We start from the raw sequence: 22,465 nt of genomic DNA, 5'->3' as shown, positions 1-22,465 counted from the left end.
TGTGGCACAACTCTGGACATAAAGCCTTTGTGGCAAGTACTGGATACTAAGGAATGCCTTTATGGAACAACTTCAAGATAATACTTCAATTCAGAGAAACAATCTAAAATATTTAATTCTGAAAAATAACTTATCATGCTTGATTGTCTCATGTCTTAAAGTTTAAATCAACCAATGCACAAATATCTACAAATCAATTGAAAACAACATCAATAAAAATCTCAAATCGACAAAAATTCATTCTAATAGAAGTATGAGAAAATTACTTAAGTACCATAAATAATTCAGGGTTTTCTAATAATTATATAAATAACCTCCCACACTTAAGATGTACATTGTCCTCAATGTATAAACATGTACAAACATGTATAAACACAAAATAAGCAAAATAGCATAAGAGATGGAGAAAACACAAACCGTCCTAAATATGGATGAAATCATTAGAGTAGTGAAAATCGAATTGTAGACAAATTTAAATGAAGTGCATGGTTCCAAGCAAACTAAGAACAAAATAAACACAAATAATGAAGAAAATTAAGAAGTTACAAACTCAATTAGAAACAACCATAAAAATAAAAACATAGTTCAAAAGATAATAAACGAAAGAAGTCTAAGAAAATAAAAATAGAACAACTAAAAATAAAAAATAAAAATAAAACCAAAAAGAAAAGAAATAAAATCAATGATCTTCATCGTCAGAGGCATCGGGATCGTGAGGCACTGGTGCTGAAGAAGATATGTGGAGGAGCTAACAAATCTGTTGCAAAGTCACATCAATATTGTCAAACCACTCCAAACAATATTGCTCAAAACGAGTGAACCGCTTGAAGAGGTCCGCTAAGGTGGCAGTAGAAGTAGTGGTAGTGTGACTCGAAGGTGGATGATAAGGTGGATCCTCGTAGTGGAAAGGGACATCTTCAGGGAAGTCCTCATACTCATCCTAAAGGATAGAATAAGATAATCGGTATCGATGAGGATCCACGCCATGCAGTCACTTGGTCATCCTCATGTGACTCAAACTCGATTACCACTACGGGGTCATCTGTCCAACTAGTGTAAAGGAAGAGGACTACTCTGAAGTGTTGAAGAGGTCAAAATGTCGTGCGAGGCGAGTCACATAAGGGCCTACGCAGATAGAACCCTTCTTATTACGTTTTTTTCTAATGGCGGCAAGCTAGAGCGATGAAGTAGGCAATATCAAATATACGCACTATGGCCATGCTCCAAAGGAAGTATGCATTGAATGTACTAACGACCCCGATGCTTTCTTTCTAACCGATCAAAGTGTTAGCCACTATGACATGAATATAACGCAAGGCGGGAGAAAAGGAAGTAGCTCTAAATTTCGGGATGCTCATATGACACGTTGTCCCGCCAAGTCAGAAAGTAATAGTACGCGGCTCATTGTGAGTAGACATCACATGCCGAAGGACGAATGTCGAACAAAACTCAAGGGTAAGCTCCGAATAGGTGGGATCAACGATGGAGAAGAAACAGTACCATGGATTTGTGGCTATCAGTGCATGCACTCTAGCAGCTAAGTGGACTTACTCTAAAGCCGCCCAATCAATTCAACGACCCAATCCCAACAGTCGCTATGTAGATGATGATAGAGGTTCTCTTGAGGACCCTATGAAAATCGGAGACATGGATGGCGTCATTGCCGAAAGTGCCCAATGATGAGGTAGCGCCCGGAGTCTTCCCCTTTTCCAAAGCGGGGCGGAGGCCTTAGATTTATTGCGTGTGTTTTTCATGGTGTACCTGCAATAAAATATAATAGACAAATGTTAGCATAAAAATTAAACAGAGGTAACAATCGACATAATAAACCTACTCAAATGGGATGTCTAACAAGAACGAACACTGAATCAAAATAATTGACCGAATATATTAAGAACAGAATTATAATATGAACATAGAAATAATAATTAATAATAAGAATAAGAAAATACTAAAAACTGAACCTAGAAATAGGAATACCTAACAAAGATAAACACAATGAACACCAAGAAAACTATAGTCGAAACCTTAAGACCTAATGACAAACCTAATAATAACTAAACTAATAATAAAAATAGTAAAAACTAATAAAAATCAACAAAGCAAAAAATAATTAGTAATAAAAATAAGTTATCGAGAATAGTAATAATAGAGCTAAGAATAAAACAATAATAATAGAGATAATAAGAAAATAAGAGAAAAACCATATTCAACAGTAAGGAAAATGAGACTAGAATTAATGGTAATAATAATAATAAAAGGACTAAAAATAGATAACATACAAAATAAAGAAAATAAAATAAAATAAAAAATAAAAAAATCAAAAGGAGGAAGGGCAAACGGTGGAAGACCCACGATGGTACACGTGGTGAACACAGTGAGACGAGCGGTGACGGTGATGGATTATGGAGGGAAAGGGAGAGGAGGGAGCTGTGTGATTGGTGGTCGGAGGACGTGGGGGTGTTTTGTCGAATAGGGAAAGAGGGACAAGGGGAAACGTGGTTCGAAGGGAACCAGGAGAGAGTGATGGATGGCGTGAGTTCGTGTATTGGAGGAATAACGGAAAGGAAGAAAGTGCGTGGTGGTGCAGCAGGGGGAAAGGAGAAGTGAAGGATGAGGGTGGCAGACAGGGACAAAAGGAAAAGAAAGGGGAAAGGGGGAGTGAAGAGGCAGAGGAGGGTGAGGGTGAGGGTGAGGTAAGGGCGACGGTGGGGGGTTTAGGACAGCCAACGACAGCGTTGGGATGATGAAGGGTTAAGTCGAACACGGGGGAAAAAAGAAGACAAAGTGAAAAAATTTTAGGCGACGGTCATGTAACTACCCGTGTTGGGCGACACGGTCGTGTTACACGCCCGTGTGGGACTTTCTCAGCCCGTGTGGTGTTTAAAAATTAAAGCCTAGTTTTCACACGGTCTCAGACACGCATGTGTGTCCAGGTCGTGTGTCACACACAGTCGTGTGTTAGGCTGTGTGTGATATTCCTTTTCTTCTCCCACACCTGTATGCAAGGCCGTGTGGGGCACACGGTCTTGTACACGCCTGTGTTATTGGTCGTGTGTAGCACATAGTCATGTCTATGACCTGTATAACTCCCTGACTTGTAATAAAATTGAAAAATTAGCTCCAGTATTCACACGTCCTTTGACACACCCGTGTGTCTAAGCCGTTTGGACCACCTCAGGTCATGTAATAATCAAAATCGAAAAAATTAAGTCCTAGGACTCACACGGCCCAGAACACGCCTGTGTGTCCATACCGTATGGCCTACACGGCCATGTCTTCACACTGTGTAACTCACTGTAGTACACTCCCTTATGCACATGGCCTAGGACATGCCCGTGTGTCCAGGCCATGTGTTTCACATGGCCATGTCGCTAGGCCATGTGACTCACTGTTGAATACCCTCTTTTGCACATAGCTTAGGACACGCTTGTGTGTCCAGGCTGTGTGGGTCAAAAACATTTTTTTAAAATTTAATTTAATTAATTAAAATTTTAAATTAACATGCAATTAAAAGAATAAAAAAATTAAACATTTGGGTTGCCTCCCGAGAAGCGCTTATTTAGAGTCTAAGCTCGACTTTACCTTTTATGTGCATGGTTAGGGTGGTTCTCAGAGCCGAAGCTCCTCTTTCTCGTTATCAATTTTTATATCAAGATAAGGTTTGAGTCAAGTACTATTAACTTAAATTTGTCGAAATCAGAATGAGTTACCTCAACTGTACCGTTTGGGAAGACATTCAGTATTGTGAATGGGCTCGATCCATTTGGCTCAAGCTCCGAAGGGGAAATTTGTGGATCCGTTATGTCAAGCAGTACTTTGTCCCCAGCCTTAATTTGGTTTATTCTCATCACATGCGCATCATGGTGTCGCTTTGGTTCTTTATCGTGTTTTTTCGGTTTCTCCTTAGCATCCATTCATCATTCATCTAGTTCAGCGAGTTGTACCATTCTCTCTCCGTATATTGTTCGGTTTCTATCACCTTGACTGAAACATGGCTCATCATGTTTTTACGAGGAGTTTCCTGCAAAGAAGGTTGAGCCACATGGTTACTAACATTAACAACACTTTTAATATCATCTTGATCACTAGAGACTCTCACAGAATCACGTGCTTGGAGAATAATCTTTTCGTCACCTACACGAAGCACAAGTTCACCCGTACCAACATCGATAATAGTTTTATAAGTGGCTAAAAAGGGTCGACCTAAGATCAAAGGTACCTCACTATCCTCATCCATGTCTAACACAACAAAGTTAATGGGGAATATAAATTTAAAAATTTTCACAAGCACATCTCCAATAACATTTTCTAGTGCATGACATCCTCAAAGGTACCTCAATATTTGTTAATTGAATACTCATCCTAGAGTGTTTGGGTTTCCCAAGACCTAGTTGTTTAAACAATTTCTAGGGCATGACATTAATATTGTGCCCTAAATCAGCCAAAGCATTATCAATATTTAAGCTACCAATGAGACAAGGAGTAGTAAAACTCCCTAGATCTTTAAGTTTGTTTGGTAGTTTATTTTAGAGAATGGCTAAGCAAACTACATTAAGCTCCACAATTGACGAGTCGTATAACTTCCTTTTGTTTGTTAACAGCTCCTTTAAGAATTTAACGTAATTTGACATCTACAAAAGAGCTTCAATAAACAGTAAGTTGATGTGTAATTTTTTAAGAAGCTTAAGAATTTTACCATATTGTTCATTTGTGTGGTCTCTCTTTGACGCATTAGGATATGGAACTTGAGGTTTATATTCCTTGACAACCGACTTTTGATCTTTCTTACTTTCCTCAACCTCATCATTGTTTACCACATCTTCTTGCCTTTGTACTTGTTCAGATTCAACTAACCCTTCCACGTCTTGAGCTGTAATTGCGTAAAGCTACTCCCTTGGGTTAGTTTCAGTATTGCTACGCAAGCGACCTTGTGGTCATTCCGAAATTAGTTTAGCAAGCTATCTAATTTGGTTTCCGAGCCCTTAAACCGATGCTTGCTAATTTTTCAGTGTTACCTCATTGTTTCAGAAACAAGTTTTTGACATCGAGATAAAACTTATCAACATCTCCTAAGGTTCAGCTTATTCTCTTACTACAAGGTTGCTAAAAGCTCAGAGGGTTTGTGCTCTCTGATTTCCTTGACCACCCCAAGAGAAATTCCGATGGTTCCTCCAACCTATATTATAGTTATTACTATAAGGGTTATTTTGAGGTTTAGAATTATTACCCATATAATTAAATTGATCATTCTTTGTGCTAGGACCAAAAGGTAAACATTTTGGATTATTCATTCCACCTCCATTTGTATCACATTGCATCACCGGGTTTACCAGCGTAGAAAAATATAAACCATCAGTTTTCTTATTCAGTGCTTCTACTTGGCTTGCCAACATAGTACCCGCATCAATATTAAAAACATTGGCTGCTTTCATAGTTTTCGTCCTCATGACTTGCCACTAATACTTATTCAGTGCCATCTCTTCAATAAACTCATAAGCTAGCTCGGGTATTTTATTGTTTAGTGCTCCACCAGTTGCTGCATCACTTAACTACCTTGTTAAGGGATTCAAACCATTTTAGAAGGTTTGAACTTGTAACCATAAAGGTAACCCATGATGAGGGCACCGTCTCAATAGATCCTTATATCGCTTCCATGAATAATATAAAGTCTCTAAATTGATCTGAACAAAAGAAGAGATGTCGTTCTTCAACTTGGTTGTTTTAGATGGTAGGAAGTACTTCAGAAGAAACTTCTCGGTCATTTGAACCCATGTAGTGATGGAACCTCATGGTAAAGAGTTTAACCACTGTTTTTCCTTATTCCTTAAAGAGAAAGGGAACAACCGTAAGCAAATGGAATCATTAGTGGCGCCATTAATCTTAAAAGTGTCACAAATCTCTAAGAAATTGGCCAAACGAGTATTTGGATCTTCGCCTTGCAAACCATCGAATTGAACATACTATTGTACCATCAGAATAGTGTTTGGTTTCAACTCAAAATTATTTGCAGCAATGGTAGGTCGTGCAATACTCAATTCAACCTTAATCAAAGTGGGCTTAGCATAATCCTACATAGTATGGGGAGCATGACGCTTAATTACTCACTGATTATTTTGATTATTAGCCATGTCTGCAGTAGTATTGTTGTCCTCTTGTTCGTCTACTATATTCTATTGACCTTGTCTCACTTCTCTAACCTACCTACAATTTCTGCGATCAGTACTTTCAACCTCACTGTTAAAAAGTAATGGTCCCGATGGGTTTCTTCTAGTCATAAACCAAAAGAACCTGCCAGATGCAAACAAAAGAAAAATTAAAATATAAAAATTAAATTAAAACAAAAATATAAAAATAAAATAGAAATGACTAAATTAATAAAAATCAAGTATTCCTAATATTTTAGTCCCCGGCAATGGCGCCAAAAACTTAACGTGTCACGAAACTAACTAAAATACGACGAAGGTAAGTGCACGTAGACTTCATCTATTATTTAGTAATTATTGTTTTCCTACTATTTAGCCAAAAAATATGAGTGATCATTTTAAATTAAGATTTACTAAACTAATCTAACTAAAGAACTCAACAGAGAATGAATAAGGAAAATAATCGAATAATAACGAATAAGAGAAACAATACCCAGGAAAGAATCCACCTAGACTTCATCTATTATTATGAATATGAATTAAACAATTTATTCATTTGGTATCTTGATCCGTAAAAATCCCTAAATTGTGCTAATATTTCTTTCAAGAGTAAGAAGAACTGGCTCTAGGTTGATTAACTGAAATTTCTTTCTAATCAAAACCCCTATTGTCACATTAACTCAATCTATGAATACCCTATTAGATTTGACTCTAATCCGATAGATATATGTTGTCCTATTTCTAGGATTGCATGAAACTCCACTCAATTATGCTCGATCTACTCTTAAACAGGGACTTTTACTCTTTTGACTAAGCACATTAAATATGAATTAATATTCCAGAAATATTAAAACAATATTAAACCTGAATTAATATCCCGAAAGTATTAAAACAATAGATAAGCACACATAACTGAGAAAAAGAATCAAGTATTTATCGTGTAAAATAGAAATTACATAATAAAATTCATCATAGGGTTCATCCTCCTTAAGTATCTAGAGAATTAGTTCATAATTGTGAATAAAAACATCTCAAAGTTAGAATAACCACAATAAATAAAGAAACTCATAAAAAATTCAAAAGAAATTAAAATAAGGTCTTCAATCTTGATGGAAATCCACTTCAGAGTTGGCTCCAATGGTGTTCTTCGAGTTGTTTTCTTCGATATTCTCTTATGGCTCCCTATTCTCTTCTTCTATTTGGTATTTATAGACTTCGGAATGCTCAAAAAGCCTAAAAATTGTGTTTTTCCATGTGTTTAGGATACGAATCACGAAATTGACACGGTCTGGCTTTGTGTCCAGCTTGTGTAGCTCACATGGCCGTGTGTCTACCCCGTGTGGGAAGGCCCAAGCTGTGTTGCTCCTGAAATCAGCTCTATTTGCCCGATTTTCACTTATTTTTCGCTCTTTTTGCTCCCAAATGCTCTCCTAAGTATAGAAACATGAATTCAAAGGATTAGGAGCATAAAATTCACTAATTTGCATAAATAGTCATCCAAAAACGCATTAAGAATGGGATTAAAATATGTTACTTTTATGACTTATCAAATTTCGATTAAGGTAACAATGATAGGCAATGCATGTTATGATTTTAGAACGCTACGTTTAACCAATAGTAAAATGAATAGGATCCAAGTTATGTATTTACCAGAGTCAAGCTGAAGAATACATGCAAAGAGATAAATATTCTCGAATAAGATTCAGGTTAATTATCATTTACTAACTAAGTTCTATCGAACTTACCTTTATGTCTTCTTATCATAGGTAAGCGGATTAAAGGCTACACCAAGATGGATGACGTCAGGGCTACGCCAAAAAAGTGGCGAGATGGGTTGTTATGCAAACAGAGCAAGGGGAGCGGCGTATTCAACTCTGATAGACATATTATGAAGAAGTTACGAAAATTGTTTATAAGCCTTTTGGCATGTACAAAATGTGTTAGTAGTATAAACATTGCCAATAATATTACTTAAAGGTAGCATAAGTGGAGTAATGTAAATAAGCAAGATATATGTACTTGTAAGTCCTCATTGAGTGAAAGGTCTTGATCAATGGTTGTAAGTACACGTTGTATGCCCAAACATAAATTAGTTGGACAATGTTACTAAATAAAATGTATTGTTGAAAGTTATATGCTTTGGTTTAGTATAAGTTTGTGTTAGAGTGGTAACACTCAAGATCTGGATTTGGCGAATCGGATTAGGTTGATGGCGTTACATCAAAGTTGTTCATGTTTGAAAAAATCCAATTCGAAAATGATTTTCTTGCACAGTGGAAAAATAAAATTTTGAAAGTCTAGCCAGTTTGTGATATTTATAGTAATAAACCTTTTACCAAAATTGTACATGTGTTTTCGGCTAGATGGATCCTTGTTGTTCCTGGCTTTAATTCAAATGGTCTTCTTTGTTATTCTTGTACCATGAACTACTTTGAGTGTGAGCTCAAACAATTTAATTCAAACATAGAACTATAAATAGTTTTCTTTACTTTTAGTGTGAAACTAAAAATTTCTCTCAGTAAAATTGATAGAATTGTTATTCTAGAAAATAGAATTAATACTTAGAGAATAAACTCTACTATTTTCAAGCAAAATAACAATATCTCAAAGTTCTATATTTAGCCCTACCGGTGCCATCTATTTATAGGGAGAAGAGGTGAAACCATTGTTGAATTGTAGAAATCTATTTCAATAGAAAAATAAACTCTTTGTCTAACTAGGAGTATAGGGTGCAGTAACCTTAGTTAATTCTACTAGGGGTTGTCGTCCCTAATATTATCATGAGGGGCTTTTGGGCCCCTCCCATATTGGGTCCAATTACAAGTACTTCCCAGACTTTTAACCCAGTACATCATAATTCGATCCAACCCGATTTTTTTATATTTCCCAAAGTAAACATCTTAAATTAATTTTCCAATTAAATAATTTCCTAAACCTAATTCTAATTCTGTTAAAATCATGATGACTTTATCATAAAATAATCTATGGGAAATATATATTTAATATTTCTACATTCAAAAGATTCACAATGACCAAATGATTTATTTTCATTTTCAAACTTCATTTAATTCAAAAACCATAAATTCATTTCCAAATCATTTTCATTTTCATTTTGGAGAAAAACACATTCATTTTCAAATGATTCTCATTTATTCACTTTTACCATTTCTATCCATTTTTGTTGATTTGATTCAACATGCAATTCATTTCTGGTTCCAACGAGCTAGCGGAGGGTTCGACTAGACATATGCAATTAGGGCTCAAATAATTTATAATTAAGTTCTAGCTTTTCGCCTATTAATTTTAAACTTATTTAGTCACAAAGTCATCCCACTATAGTATCGTGACTGAGCTCTCCCTAACGGCTTACCATTACAAAAGCAACTCAATCAATGTTCATCCAATGACCTTGTCATAAGTTTGTTACACTCATATGATATCCTTAATCTCTTTGGGATAAATCCGTTCTCCCAATATGATCCCATTTTATCTCATGGTAACCATTACATCTTCTTTCATGAAAAGTAAATTACTATAAAATACTAATCAAATCATTCATCACAAAGACGAATTACCCCTGGCCACGTTTACTTTTCATCAACCATGAAATGCCAATGAAAGAATATCATTTACCTATGTATCAGGCTATAAATTCCACTGTGTTGAATGACGTTACATACTGCAGAAGTCGTATACCCAATGCACCAGGTTTCAGTTCCTTATCTATTTGAACTCAAGCTTTTACCTACATCAAAGTATACAAGTCACACATGCATAGTCTGTCATCCACTCAAGATTAAGGTATGCTATACTTTGAACATCAGAAGTGAATAAACCTATAAACGGGTTTAAAATCTATTATTCTTGGGTCCAAGCTGATGTATTATCAGTCCAGTTAGTTACATTTATGTCTTTATCTTCTGGGAGTCATCCGCTTTGATGCCCAAGACAAGGCATCCCCCAATTGGGCTTGATAAATGGCATATTAGTCTTCCAATCAATTTGCTCATTTCTAATCAGACTTGTAATGCCTTCAACACGATCTGATTCACCAGATTCAAATATTGGGTGTTACGTCATTCTTACATATGTAACTTGAAATTTTCTTCCATTCTTTTAGTCATTGTTGTAAATGTCTCTATGAATGTAACAAAATTTCTTATTGGCGTACGTTTACAGTTCGCCTATACACAGACTACTATCTATGGCTACTATAGATTTTCTTGTAAAACTACAATGTATGGTTATTGTTTCAACTAAAAAACATTTCAGGCTTCCCTACTTGTCTCTCTCAATCTACTGTGTACTTCTTGGAGTACTACTTATTTTTTTAGGCGCAAACTCTAGCTATAAACAGATTGAATTTCTATTCCAATAACTTATGCGAAGACTTTGACACTCCACTTGATTTCTTCTGTATGCATAACAGCCTAGTGCACAGCTTCCTTGGCGTAGCCCTAGCATTGTCTCTCGATGCATTTTCCTTTACAGACCTGAAAACAAAAATAAATTTAGTAAGTTCGTATGAACTTAGTGAGCTAAACCTTAGAATACCTTTTTCAATCATTCTATGTTACACATGTTATACTGCACATCCTTGGGTATTTCTTGACCTTTCTTCCTTCTTTGGCGAGTAAATTTCTAAAGCTGCCATCTTTCTTCCTTTAGATTCATTTTCCTTCTCTTGTGCGTACTATACTTAACATCTCTTTACCTTTTGTATCATTTCTTAACTCTTATCTCAGAATTTTTTCATATCTTCCTTACTTTAGTGCATTCTCTATTCTTACTCTTAAATCATATATTTGCCTCGCCATATACTTTGGTGCACACTCGCCTTTCTATTTATTCTTGTAACTATACGGGGTTCGTCGTTCATTCGGTATTCTCCCAAAGGCATTGCCTTCATATGGTCATCATGAAATCCCTTCTTCAAATTCCGCCATGAAGGCGACCTTTTAATAGAATTTTCCACAATGCATTCTTTTAACATAGATGACCACAAAGGCATCCTTTTAACAGAGATAGCCACAAATGCATCCTTTTAAAAGAGACAGACACAAAGGCTTCCATTTAACAGAGATCGACACAAAGGCTTCTTTTTAAAGATATCCATAAAGGCTCACTTATACGAAAATTGGTGTTCTTGACTGAAGGGATTTACCTAAACCCATCGTCGTGAGGTTTGCCCCTCATCGCTAGTACTCACCCAACCATCTTTTACATATTCCATATGACGTCGGGGTCTTACACTATATTCTCTTCAGAGTGTCATGGCCATGGACTTGTCATTATCAAATATTTGTGTTTTTAGTCTCAACGGACCCCTTTAGCCTAAGTTTCGTGTTTTTAGTCTCGACGTACCCCTTTAGTCAACTTTAGAGACAGACACAAGCACTTTATGCAGACTCACACTTGATAGACTTATTCCTTTCAAAATTCTTCATGAAGTGACTTACTCGTGACAAGCTCTTTCACAATAGAATTTTTCATATCATCAAAACACACATATACACACATTACTCATTCAGACACATTAACCATTTTCCATACGAATCATTCATGCAAGTTCATCAGGCACACATGTCATACAAAATCATCACAGCATACATTTTGGCTTATTTTCACATAAGGTTCTAACATGCGCAATACATCTGTAAGAGTTGGCTTAGAAACTCACCTGACTTGTGTCTTTAGTAGCTCTAAACACAATATTTGGGCTTCTATCGAATAGATCGACAACCCCTAATTGATAGAACATGGGAACTCATCAAGATCTATACACTTAACTCACTTTCTTTCACTTTGAACATCAAAAATATCTAAATAAGACTTTACCATACTTATTTGACCCAGCTAAACCGAGCTGCTCATTAATAGCTTAGTATGTAAGGTTGCAGATCTTACCTTAACAAGGGGCATCTCAGAGCTTAGATTCATTTTTTCAACTCAGCTTGAATAATGAGTGGAATTCTCTCTATTTCTCCCCCTTATAAACAGATATTACTTCTTGAAGAAGTGAGAGAAAGGTATCCCATTTCTTACTCGAGTTACCTTAATATTTTACCTTTGTCCTTATGGATATTTGACACACATCTCAATCCTTACAATCCACCTAATAATTTCTTGACAGTTGTAAAGAGATGTGTACAGGAACATATATATTTACATAACATACATTTATGCCTTAATTCATCCTTTGTCCTTAGTCATTACGTTAGGGCGTAGCTAGTATCTTAACTAATCACACTTGGCACGTCATACCTTCTTAGAAATGACCCTATTATCTGAGTTTCCTTAATACCTTACTAGACTTCTTTTTCCTAATGATTTATTCTTTCCTAAGGTAGTTTCTTGCCTTATTCCAATAATGGTTACGCACCCACTTAACACATCAAGAGCATCAGTGGGGCGGACAACACTTCACCCTTTTAAAGCAACACTTAGTTTACCTATTAAGTTCATAGCTCACCTAATTACTGGGTGTTGCCCTACTTATAAAGAAATCTTGTTCAAACATCGTGGTCTCAAACTAAGCTTAGAGGAGCACCTCACATTTCTTCTAATCCTATTATCTCAAGAAAATGAAGAGATAAGATATTTTCTTCTTAACCCAACCTAAGCCTTTATTGAAACTTGTTAAATGTCACATCAGTCATTGGGTGGTCTTATCTAAATCTACAATTTTCAAGAAAACTAATCAAGTACCTACCTTTGGTCCTTAACTATCTCAGTTCTCGTTTGGTTGGTTCCTGATTATTGTTCCATCCATCTTGACTGACTCAAAGATAATCTTATAGGATACTCTACACTGTTGATGTAAACTCACATCATTCAGATCGTTTCCTTTATCTATAACAGAGTCTGCCCACTCTATGTGCCATCAAAGCTTTTGGGCAAATCCTTCCTAACCCGACACACTTCTTGATCACTATGTGCTAACCTAGTGCTCCCCAACATCAATACGTCATAGGCTTGCTCAAAGGGTTCTTATACTTGGTCTAGTTCTAACAATATACCTATTTGAAACTTATCTCATCTGATTTATTTACCTAAATAATATCCAGACACTAATGCTTCGCCGGGCGGAGTGTTACAAGACTAAGGACATATTTAGGTTCGTCTACTAATATAAGTTGTCTTTCCATATTACGATTTGATCACGTAATACCGCTTAATAATAGTTTAAACATTAGACAACTAGTGAGCAAATATTTGCTTTTATTTTGCTTTGCATGCAAAAACCATATGTGAACATTTACACAAAGTATATTAATATAATCCAAGAATTGTTATTAACCAATCTGTTTAAAAAAATTATAATTGTGCATAAATGAAAATACTACATTTAGGGCACCAGATCTAATAATTCATGTTTAATAGTCGAGCGGTTGATGCTCCCTCGCACTACCTCTAAGTTTGGCATGGCCTAATTTCACAATGTCCAGTGCTCCATTTGCCTTGGCTAAAAAGGACGTGCACACTCCTTAGCGTTTGGAAGGCCTAGAGATGTCTCTTCAACTCTAAGATTACCAATAGAAGGATCAACAATTGGGGTTTATATCTGTGGTGGGGCTCCCTTTGGAGGTTGGCCTTGTCATGCGTTCATTATCAACATTTCCATGTTAGGTTTAAACGGACTAACTCATTATTGTCTCGAGTCATACACCAAAGCTACAACCAAGTGATACACTAATGAATAAAAGACTACTCAATCATGAAAACAAACAAACATACATAATATAAAGCTTCGTATCTATATACTTAACTTTGGTTAATTATCTTCCTAGACAAGCAAGCAACAATCACATAAATCAACTCAATCACACACAAACTCCTAGGCAACGATGCCAACAACTTGGTCGTGCCCCGGCATGCATGCGTTGAAGCTATAAGTCAACAAAAATACAATAAAAAATCTAGCAATGTACTGCAAGTGTTATAGGTCAGTTGTAATATTTTAAAGTGTCACAATGAAATACTTCGAGTATTCCTAATATCTAACCCAAGAGAGTTCGGGGGCAAGGTGATTAATGTGGAACAAGCATGCAAATAGGAAGTCTAGCTAACTACTCGTTAAGTATCATATTACGACAAATCATATTCAAAGGGTAACTACAGTAATTGACCACCTAACACTAAAAGGACTAAGTTGCAAAATAGTTAAAATTGCACAACTAACAATTCCATGAACACAAACGGTTGGTTGACTTCCATGTTGCTGATTAGTTTTTGGATTAGGGATCTAAAAGTTTAAACTCTCCTCTCGGTCTCACCTACCTAAAATCCACTTAAATTTGTCAATTTTAATTTTTGAAGTTTATTCGATTTAGTTTAGTTTTTACGATTTAGTCCCTTTACATTGACAAAATTGCCCTTTAAAATGTGTGTTGACTTGGGTTGGTGTTGGACAAAAGATTACCCCTAGAGCAATTTTCACCCCATCAGGCAACAGTGTTGCAACACCCTCGACAGTGGCACAAGTGTGGCTCTAAGGATTCTTGATGTCACAACATCCATTGATCGGTGTCATGACATCCCTGTTGGTGCTCACGATTTCTTCGCTTAAACAAGCTTCAGTGATATTACGACTTAGAAGCTTAGTATCGCGACTTTGGGCTCGATGTCGTGACACCACACTCTCATTGTCGCGACTCTCTCGACCGTCCTTTCCTACTTGATTTCTCCTTGAAGTTTTGCACCCTCGAGGCAAAAGGACTCGGTGCTGCGACTTCCATGACATCAAAGTCGTGCGACACCTACGTTGAATATTGTTTTCCTCAAGGTCGGGCCATTGCCGTCTCCTTACACCAACTCAAACACATCATCAAGTTTCCCATGGCACCATTTTGCCAATTTAGGTCTCAAAAGGAATAAAACTAAACAAAAATGATTTTTAATGATAAACACTAAAAGTCAACAAAAGTTTGTAAAAGACTCGTAAATTGCTTGAGAATAAGTCCTCGAATGTTTAGGAGAGCCTAATTTGACGTATCAAATTACAATAGATCATTAATATTTTATAAAAATATTTAATTATAATTTAATTGTTTTATTTTTATTTCTAAATTCCGGTTTGGATTTGGGTCAATCACAATTTCAGCTTTTTTGGCTTAAATTATTTTCAGGTTCAGGCTGTTTTTGGCTTAAATTTTTTGGAATTAGATTCTCGAGCTCAAGCCCATTTTACCATCTCTACTTAACACTATCCTAAATTTACTTGTAAACCTTTTTTACTAACAAAATAATTAGCTATTTTATAATACTCAATTAGCTAATTAATGTTTGAGAAATATTGTGTTACTTTAACGCAACTATTCCTAATGCAATACGCTATCTGTGTATTATACAAATTTGAATCATTTGTCATGTTCAGAACGAATGCAAAAGGCCGCAGGAAGAGATTTGAAGTAAAATTACTTCTAAAATTTCTTGGAAAATTATAAATTTATAAATGATAAAGAATTACCTTAAAAATTTTATAATTCAATTTTTTCTCCTTTCACCCTTGATCATATATTTTTAATTGTATTATGATCTAAACTTTTCATATGTCTGTGTTGTGCCTTATATTTCCCGATCTTTTAATATATATATATATATATATATGTATATATAAAAACATTCGATGCATTTTTATGCATAAACCTCATATACCATTAACAAAAAATAGAAAAGAGTTATAAATAAATTACAATTTATTTTTCAAGATTAATATTTGATGTGCATAATCTTGTCTATTAGATAATAACAAATCATTGAAAAATTTTAAAACTAAAATTATATTGTTTCTTTTCTAATGTGGTGTCATCCCTAATAATATATATGCACTCTCTCAATGCATCAAATATAAATCTTATTTTTAATTATGTTTAAATTAAATTTTCAATAGTTATTTATAAATTACCTACTTTTTATTTTATAATTGATACCTGAGAATTATACATTGAAAATGCTTCAAATTTTATCTCATAAAAAGTATACATCAACAAGCTAAACTTATAAATTTTTTTATATAAAAAAATGGAAATAGAAGCGCCTTCATGTAGACAGATTTGACACCAAAAAAGAAAGAAAAGAAATATGGTCAAAAAGAACATGGGTCATGCAAAAACTTAAGGGGTTCAATTCTCATTAATTTGTTTTTTGTTTGTTTTCGCTTTGCAATTAATTAAATGGTAGAGACATGGATTGAATTATACAACTTGTTCTAAGATCTGTTCACTTTTTTCTTCGTTTTTCCTACTAATTTTTCATATGAATCGATCCCCCAAAGCTCCAACCAGCAACACCAACCATCCCTCCCTGAATTTACAATTATTTCCTGAAACATCTACAGCTGCTACTGTCTTCTTGGAACTCAACATAATTGGCCCTTAAACCCTCTGCTTTTTCTAACAAGGAGAAAAGCCTGGCAATGCCCCTATCTACAGACAATGAGTTCATCCTTAGACAATAAATTGTTAATTGAACCATAAGTGGAGCGGCAAAACATCTAAAATCGAGTCTTCAATTGGTACTGATCTCGAATTCAATCTCTAAATAACCCGTACCCCTTCCCCTTATCAAAAAAAAAAAAAATCAGAGAACAAATGGAGACGATTTCTTCCTTCTATTGCTGCAAGGAAGCCAGTCTTTCAACAAGAATGTCTAAGGCTTCCTTCATCCACCAATGCTGGCATACATCCCTTGCTTCTTTCACATTCATCTGAACAAAATTAAAAAAAAAATTAAAAACCATGATTCGTATGTACTTAGAAGTAGAACCCAAGATTTATTAGATTAATGGCTTACCCAAGTCCTTTGACGAACATTCTGCTCAGGCCAGAAATCAAGTTCCTCCTTCACAAGCAAAGGGAACATGTAACCTTCATAAAATGTGCCATGGCTTTTGCTTATAAAGTACCATTTGCCCAGTTCACACTGTGTTCATCAAGTACAGAACTAAATCAGTACTTTTGGGGTGGAGGGGGATTTTGATTTGTATAATAATATAAGCAACTGCAGGACAGTATTAACAGTAAACCAACCTCAACATTGCCTATAACTCCAGCTTCTTCAATTGACTCTCTTAAAGCAGCTTCTTCTATGGATTCATCAAGCTCCCACCCACCCTGATAATAAAAAAACAAAGAGAAACATGGTTAATATTTGCATAATTTAATGGACACTTCAAATGGCAAAAGAAAAGGATGTTTGTATGTGTTTGTTTGTACCTTAGGGAACATCATTTTTTGACCTTTTTGTGAGGAGATTACAAGAACCTCTAGCTCATCACTAATGGTTCCATCACTGCTACATTTGAATCTATAGGGAATGCACCTGCAATCACCAAATTAATGAGCTTTTGCATCATTCATTGTTAAGTTTTTTTTTTTTTCTTCTCTTTTCTTTTTTTCATAGCATGAAAAATCTGACCAGAATACAAAGCCAGCCAACTCTTGATAGAACCCAACATGGGAAAAAGAACAAAACTCACCCGACGACCTGGCGGCGACCGAGGTTGTCATAACGCTGCAAGTGCCTTCCCGTGCGAGAAACCAAGCAAACCATCCTCAAAGAAACCGAAACAAACAATTGAAAAATAATGTCGAAACGATTCAAAGAATAAAGAGACAACAATTTTCAGAAGCAAGCGAAATTTTATAGCAACAAGGACCCAAATAACGACACTCGTTGCCTTTGGAGTATGAAAACAATAACCTCAGAGGTTTGAAACTGGAAATGGAAGATGTTGGAGCAAAACTAGAAAGGGTATTTATAGAAGGAGAAAAGAGAGAAAATTAAGAAGTAGTGAGTAACAATAATGCTGCGAAAATTGTTTAAAATTAGAAATGGTAGGTGATAAGTTGAGACGCGTCTCTTTCTATGAGCTACGATGCCTTTTCGTTTACAAGGATGGAATTTTCACATATTTTGGAAACTAATTATAAAATTGATGAAGAAGGGAAATAAAAAATGTTAAAAGAGTTGATTTTCTAAGGTGTTTTAGCCAACACGGACACGGTAGATACTCTAATCTGATGTAGAACCCGTTGACCCTAAAAACAGCAACAGGAGCACGTGTTGGAGCAATGCCTATTTCTCAACTTTTTTCCTCTTGTCGGCTGTTCTCGTTTGAAAGACTTAAATAATAGAAAAAACAAAAAGAGAGGAAAAAGTCTATGGGGTCTGCTGTTTTCCCTTGTCTAATCTAGTTAGAAGTGTGGTTACCAGTGGTTTTGTTTAATGAAAACCTTTGGATTGTGAGCTACCATGGCAACTTTTTTCAAAGTGTAGTATTACCTCCTCCATTTCTCTTCAACTGTACAAGCAAATAATCTTTTTTATTAAACTACTTTATATTAATTTTTTAAAATAAATTTAGAAGCATTTTCAAAATGAAAAACAATTAATAGAATTTTATAACAAAATGTACAATTTTAATGTGAAACTGTCATTTTTTTTGGTGAAAAAAAATAATAAACAAAAAGTGTCAACTGAAAGATTCTAAAGGCTTTGTCTTGTTGGATAGTCGTAACTGCCAAATCAGAAGGTACTTCAAATATCTAAAAGAAGGTCTGCGAAAAAGACTAATCTTTATCAATTGATCTATAATTAAATTACACTCCCTAGGAACATACTTGATTTCCCACTAACCTTCAGAGTGCAAAATAAGTTTAACTCTTCTAAGCAAGGTAATACCAGAGTCCACCGACTCCTCCATGGACAAGGCACTAACCACCTCAAGGTTATCTATCTGAATCCTGACTTTCTTGTAGCCCTTATATAATAAAATGAGAATTCTGCTAAGAATACCCTAAATGATGCAAACCGGCCCGGGTTGATCGAGTTGTTTCACGTAGTTGCCCAATCGTCGACGAGGAGTATCGTACCAAAGGAATGGTTTGTTTGTAATCGGCTAAAATATGAAGTAAAGTGATGGATATAGGTGCACAAAAAGGTTAAGTAGGATATGGATAGGTTCGGCAGCAAGGAGATTGAGGAAGATGGTTAATTTGTTTGGCTCGGTTTAAGGATAAACTAATAAAGATAAAATATAGGATATTCGGTGGGGATGGATAAGTGAGCTTAAACACCAGAAACGATTCAACACTAAAGAGTGTCACCCCGATTTCTATTCGGTTCAAGGTGGGTTTACGAAATTTGTAGAAGGGTTGAATGCCACACCAAAATAAGGTGATATGTTCGAAAGAGAACGATTGACGCCACTAGCGCACTAGATAAGTCAAATCGAAACTCGTACAAATTTAGAGAGGAGAAAACTCACTCTTTGAACAAAGTTCATTCACAAATGATCAAAAGTCAAAAGTCCTTTACAATGAAAATAAACAACCATGCATGGCTAGCCGAATGGGCAACTTAATGGCTAAGAATTCAGCCATGAGAAATTAGTAATTTGATGTAGCTAAATTCGGTTGAATGGGCATGAATGAAGCATTAAAAATTCGATTCATGCTTGGAGAGGATGCATGGATTGGCTGAATCATCATGTTGCTTCACTTGATGCATTCATGCATCCTTAACCTTGAAGAAAGCTTAATTCCATGGATGTGCAGCCCCTTAATTGTTCTAACATCTTCCTTGGTTGAATGGAGCTTTAAAGTGCCTTGAAAACTTGAATGGCCATCTTGAAAATACACGGAACATGCCTAAAACGTCCCAAGGTATGTTCTTCCATAAATTCAGTCCATGAATGTGCAAATGCATGAACATTTAGCAGCCCCCTCTTGCATGAACGTCCCAAGTACTTGTGCTCCCTTAAATGCCTTCCATTGAACCTCAATTGTGCATGCACACTCCCATACGTTGCACCAAGCTGTTCATGAACCTTGCATTAAACACATCTTCACATTCGGCTCACCTACATAAACACATGAGCAATATTAAATCACACAAAATTCAGCTGAACATGTATTAATATAATTTAGACACACTAATTAACATAATAATTAACTTATGACAAATTTAATATTATCTTAACAAGACAAATTAAATTTGGCATTGACTAAGACATAATAAAAACTTGTAATAGCTAAGAAAATATTAATGAGCTGTAATAATACTTTCTAAATTATTTTAGATAATTAGTTTATTCCAGCAAGTAGATTTAGTGAGCTAAAAGAGCTAATAACGAGCTCAATGAGCTAAATTGAGCTGGATCGAGCTTGCAAGGATGGCGAGCCTCGCAATGTGAGCTGAACCACAGGCGTTCCTGGCCGGGTTCGTATCACTAAAGTTCTGCCTCCAAAGGCTATCATCTTCCCAAATAATGATTAAAGCCCAAAATCCAATTGCCAGCCTGATCGCGAACCACCCCACCCGTGAATGCATTTCCTAAAGCTCTCGTCACTGCTCCATCATAAAATAAATAGACCTAATTGCCTTCATAATGGAAATGAACTTCCAAATGTGAAACTGTCATTTAAAATTAAAGAAATAGATATTAATACTTTGAATTTTTTTTTTACAAATTTATGACTCAAATTTGATTAATACAATAATTAGAAAAAGTAATGAGACAAATATGGCAACTTTAACAATACAAAATATACATTAAACTTTATGCTTAATACCTTTTTTGACCTCTTTATTATAGTAAAATTATCGCTTTGTTATTTGTACTATTCTTTTAACAATTTGGCCCTTGTACTTTATTCTTATTATTAGTTTAGCTCCTATACTTTAATTCTGTAATTCCATTAACTAACCCAAATTTCAGTTAAAAAATGTGCCAACCAATGACACACTACCATGTGTCAAAGAAAAATAAAAAAAGTTCACTAAAAATAACAAATTTAAAAATTCATTAAAATTTAAAAATAAAAAATAAAAGTCAAAATAGAATTTTTTTTTGTTTTGAAGAAAGGTATAGATACACAATTTCCGATGTAGTGAAATTCGTTTTGGACAAAAATTTTAACATTTTTTATTTTGAATAATTTTTTAAAAATAATCATTTTTTCTTTTATAAGTTGATGTCATCTTAAGGTTTGATTGGTTATTTTCAACTTGAACAATTAGGCTTCCAAAGGTGAGGACGTCATTTGAGTATATAAAAAATATTTATATTTAAAGATGTTTTTTTATATAATTATTAAAAAATATGTTATTATATTTGATTGTTGGATGCAATTATATTATTTTGTAATTTGTGATTGGTCCGAGATGAGTCAAGCCAGCGTTATTCTGAGGATGCAACGAGGGCGTCACGATAGTAGGTGGGGGAGAATTTCATAGGCCGTGGATCAAAACCTATGACGAATGTGCATAGAACGTCCCATAGAGGTCAACTGATGAAATGAGGCTCATTCGACCTGCTTGAACTAGCCCGACTCTTAGAACATATGGAGAAGCCCATTTACTTGAAGCATTGGTGGCCTAGTGAAATACTCTAGTAAAACTAGAGTTACCAGGGTAATTAATGTAAATCTTAAGGGACAAACATGTATTGAGTTTAAATCCCTTAAGACTCTCATTTTGTAGATAGGCACAAATCTTGACCATCGATGTACCTCAATCTATACCGTTGAATTTGGGGGAGCTAAACTATAAATAGAGGTATTCCCCCTTAGTTCTAAACCTTCAGAGTAATAGAATATTTTTTTAGAGCATTTACTCAAACACTTGGTTTACGCTATTTTTCTGTAACTTTTTTGTTCTCTCATTGCTCTTTCGTTTTAAGTTTGCTTCCACTTTGCTTCTATGCCTTAAAGAATTTCTATGAGAATTCTCATGTCTCGAGAGTAAGGCTGACTTAAGCAGATTTGAACCCAAAAAATCGTCTAAGGCTGGGCGATTTTCCAAACTAAAGTTATAGCCCCGTGATAATTGGCATCTAAGCCAGTGTTCAAAGGAACCAATTGATATGAAAAAAGGAGTAGAAGAACAAGTTGAACCAATGGAGACCCGTAGGAGAAGTAAAAAGCTAGTAGCTCAAGGGATATGTTATCATCTTTGGAAGTCAAGGTTGCTAAACTTGAAGGCTCCATAAAGGATGTAAGGAAGACCCTTGAGATAGTCAAGGGATGCACTAATGATTTGAACCTGATGAAAGAACAACTCAGAGACTATATGATGGAAGCTCTTAGTTCCAATCGGGACATGATGAAATAGGCTCTCAATATTGCCAGGGGTGATCAAACGGAGAAGAATAAAGCTCTCAAAGCCATGGTAACGGCTTGAAGGACTAGGTTGCAGAGCTCAAGGGGGAGTTTACTATCTGTAAAGTTGCTCAAGGTAATAGGATGTTGGCTCCGAGATTGAAGCAACGCAAAATTGATGTTCCCAAACTGAAAGAGTTTAATGGGACAAGGTCA

General features: G+C 35.3%; 1 protein-coding gene and 1 non-coding gene across 2 annotated transcripts; one reads left to right on the top strand and one right to left on the bottom strand.

Annotated features, from left to right (window-relative positions):
* The first annotated feature begins 5,610 nt into the window (after positions 1–5,610).
* On the top strand, positions 5,611–5,717 carry LOC128032698 (small nucleolar RNA R71). Its single transcript, XR_008188975.1, has one exon. It is a non-coding gene; the product is annotated as a small nucleolar RNA R71 (small nucleolar RNA).
* Positions 5,718–16,252: 10,535 nt separating this feature from the next.
* Positions 16,253–18,026, bottom strand: LOC105785640 (nudix hydrolase 18, mitochondrial). Its single transcript, XM_012611757.2, has 5 exons — positions 17,626–18,026; positions 17,363–17,468; positions 17,177–17,260; positions 16,941–17,069; positions 16,253–16,854 (listed from the first exon to the last, which is right to left on the bottom strand). Exons 1-5 carry the CDS (start codon positions 17,697–17,699, stop codon positions 16,759–16,761), a joined length of 489 nt encoding a protein of 162 aa, XP_012467211.1. The 5' UTR covers positions 17,700–18,026; the 3' UTR covers positions 16,253–16,758.
* Between the last annotated feature and the right edge of the window lie 4,439 nt (positions 18,027–22,465).

Source organism: Gossypium raimondii, chromosome 1, assembly GCF_025698545.1.
Source record: "Gossypium raimondii isolate GPD5lz chromosome 1, ASM2569854v1, whole genome shotgun sequence".
Lineage (NCBI taxonomy): Eukaryota > Viridiplantae > Streptophyta > Magnoliopsida > Malvales > Malvaceae > Gossypium > Gossypium raimondii.
The sequence above is the reverse complement of the archived record's forward strand: the minus strand, read 5'-3'. Positions and strand labels throughout refer to the sequence as shown.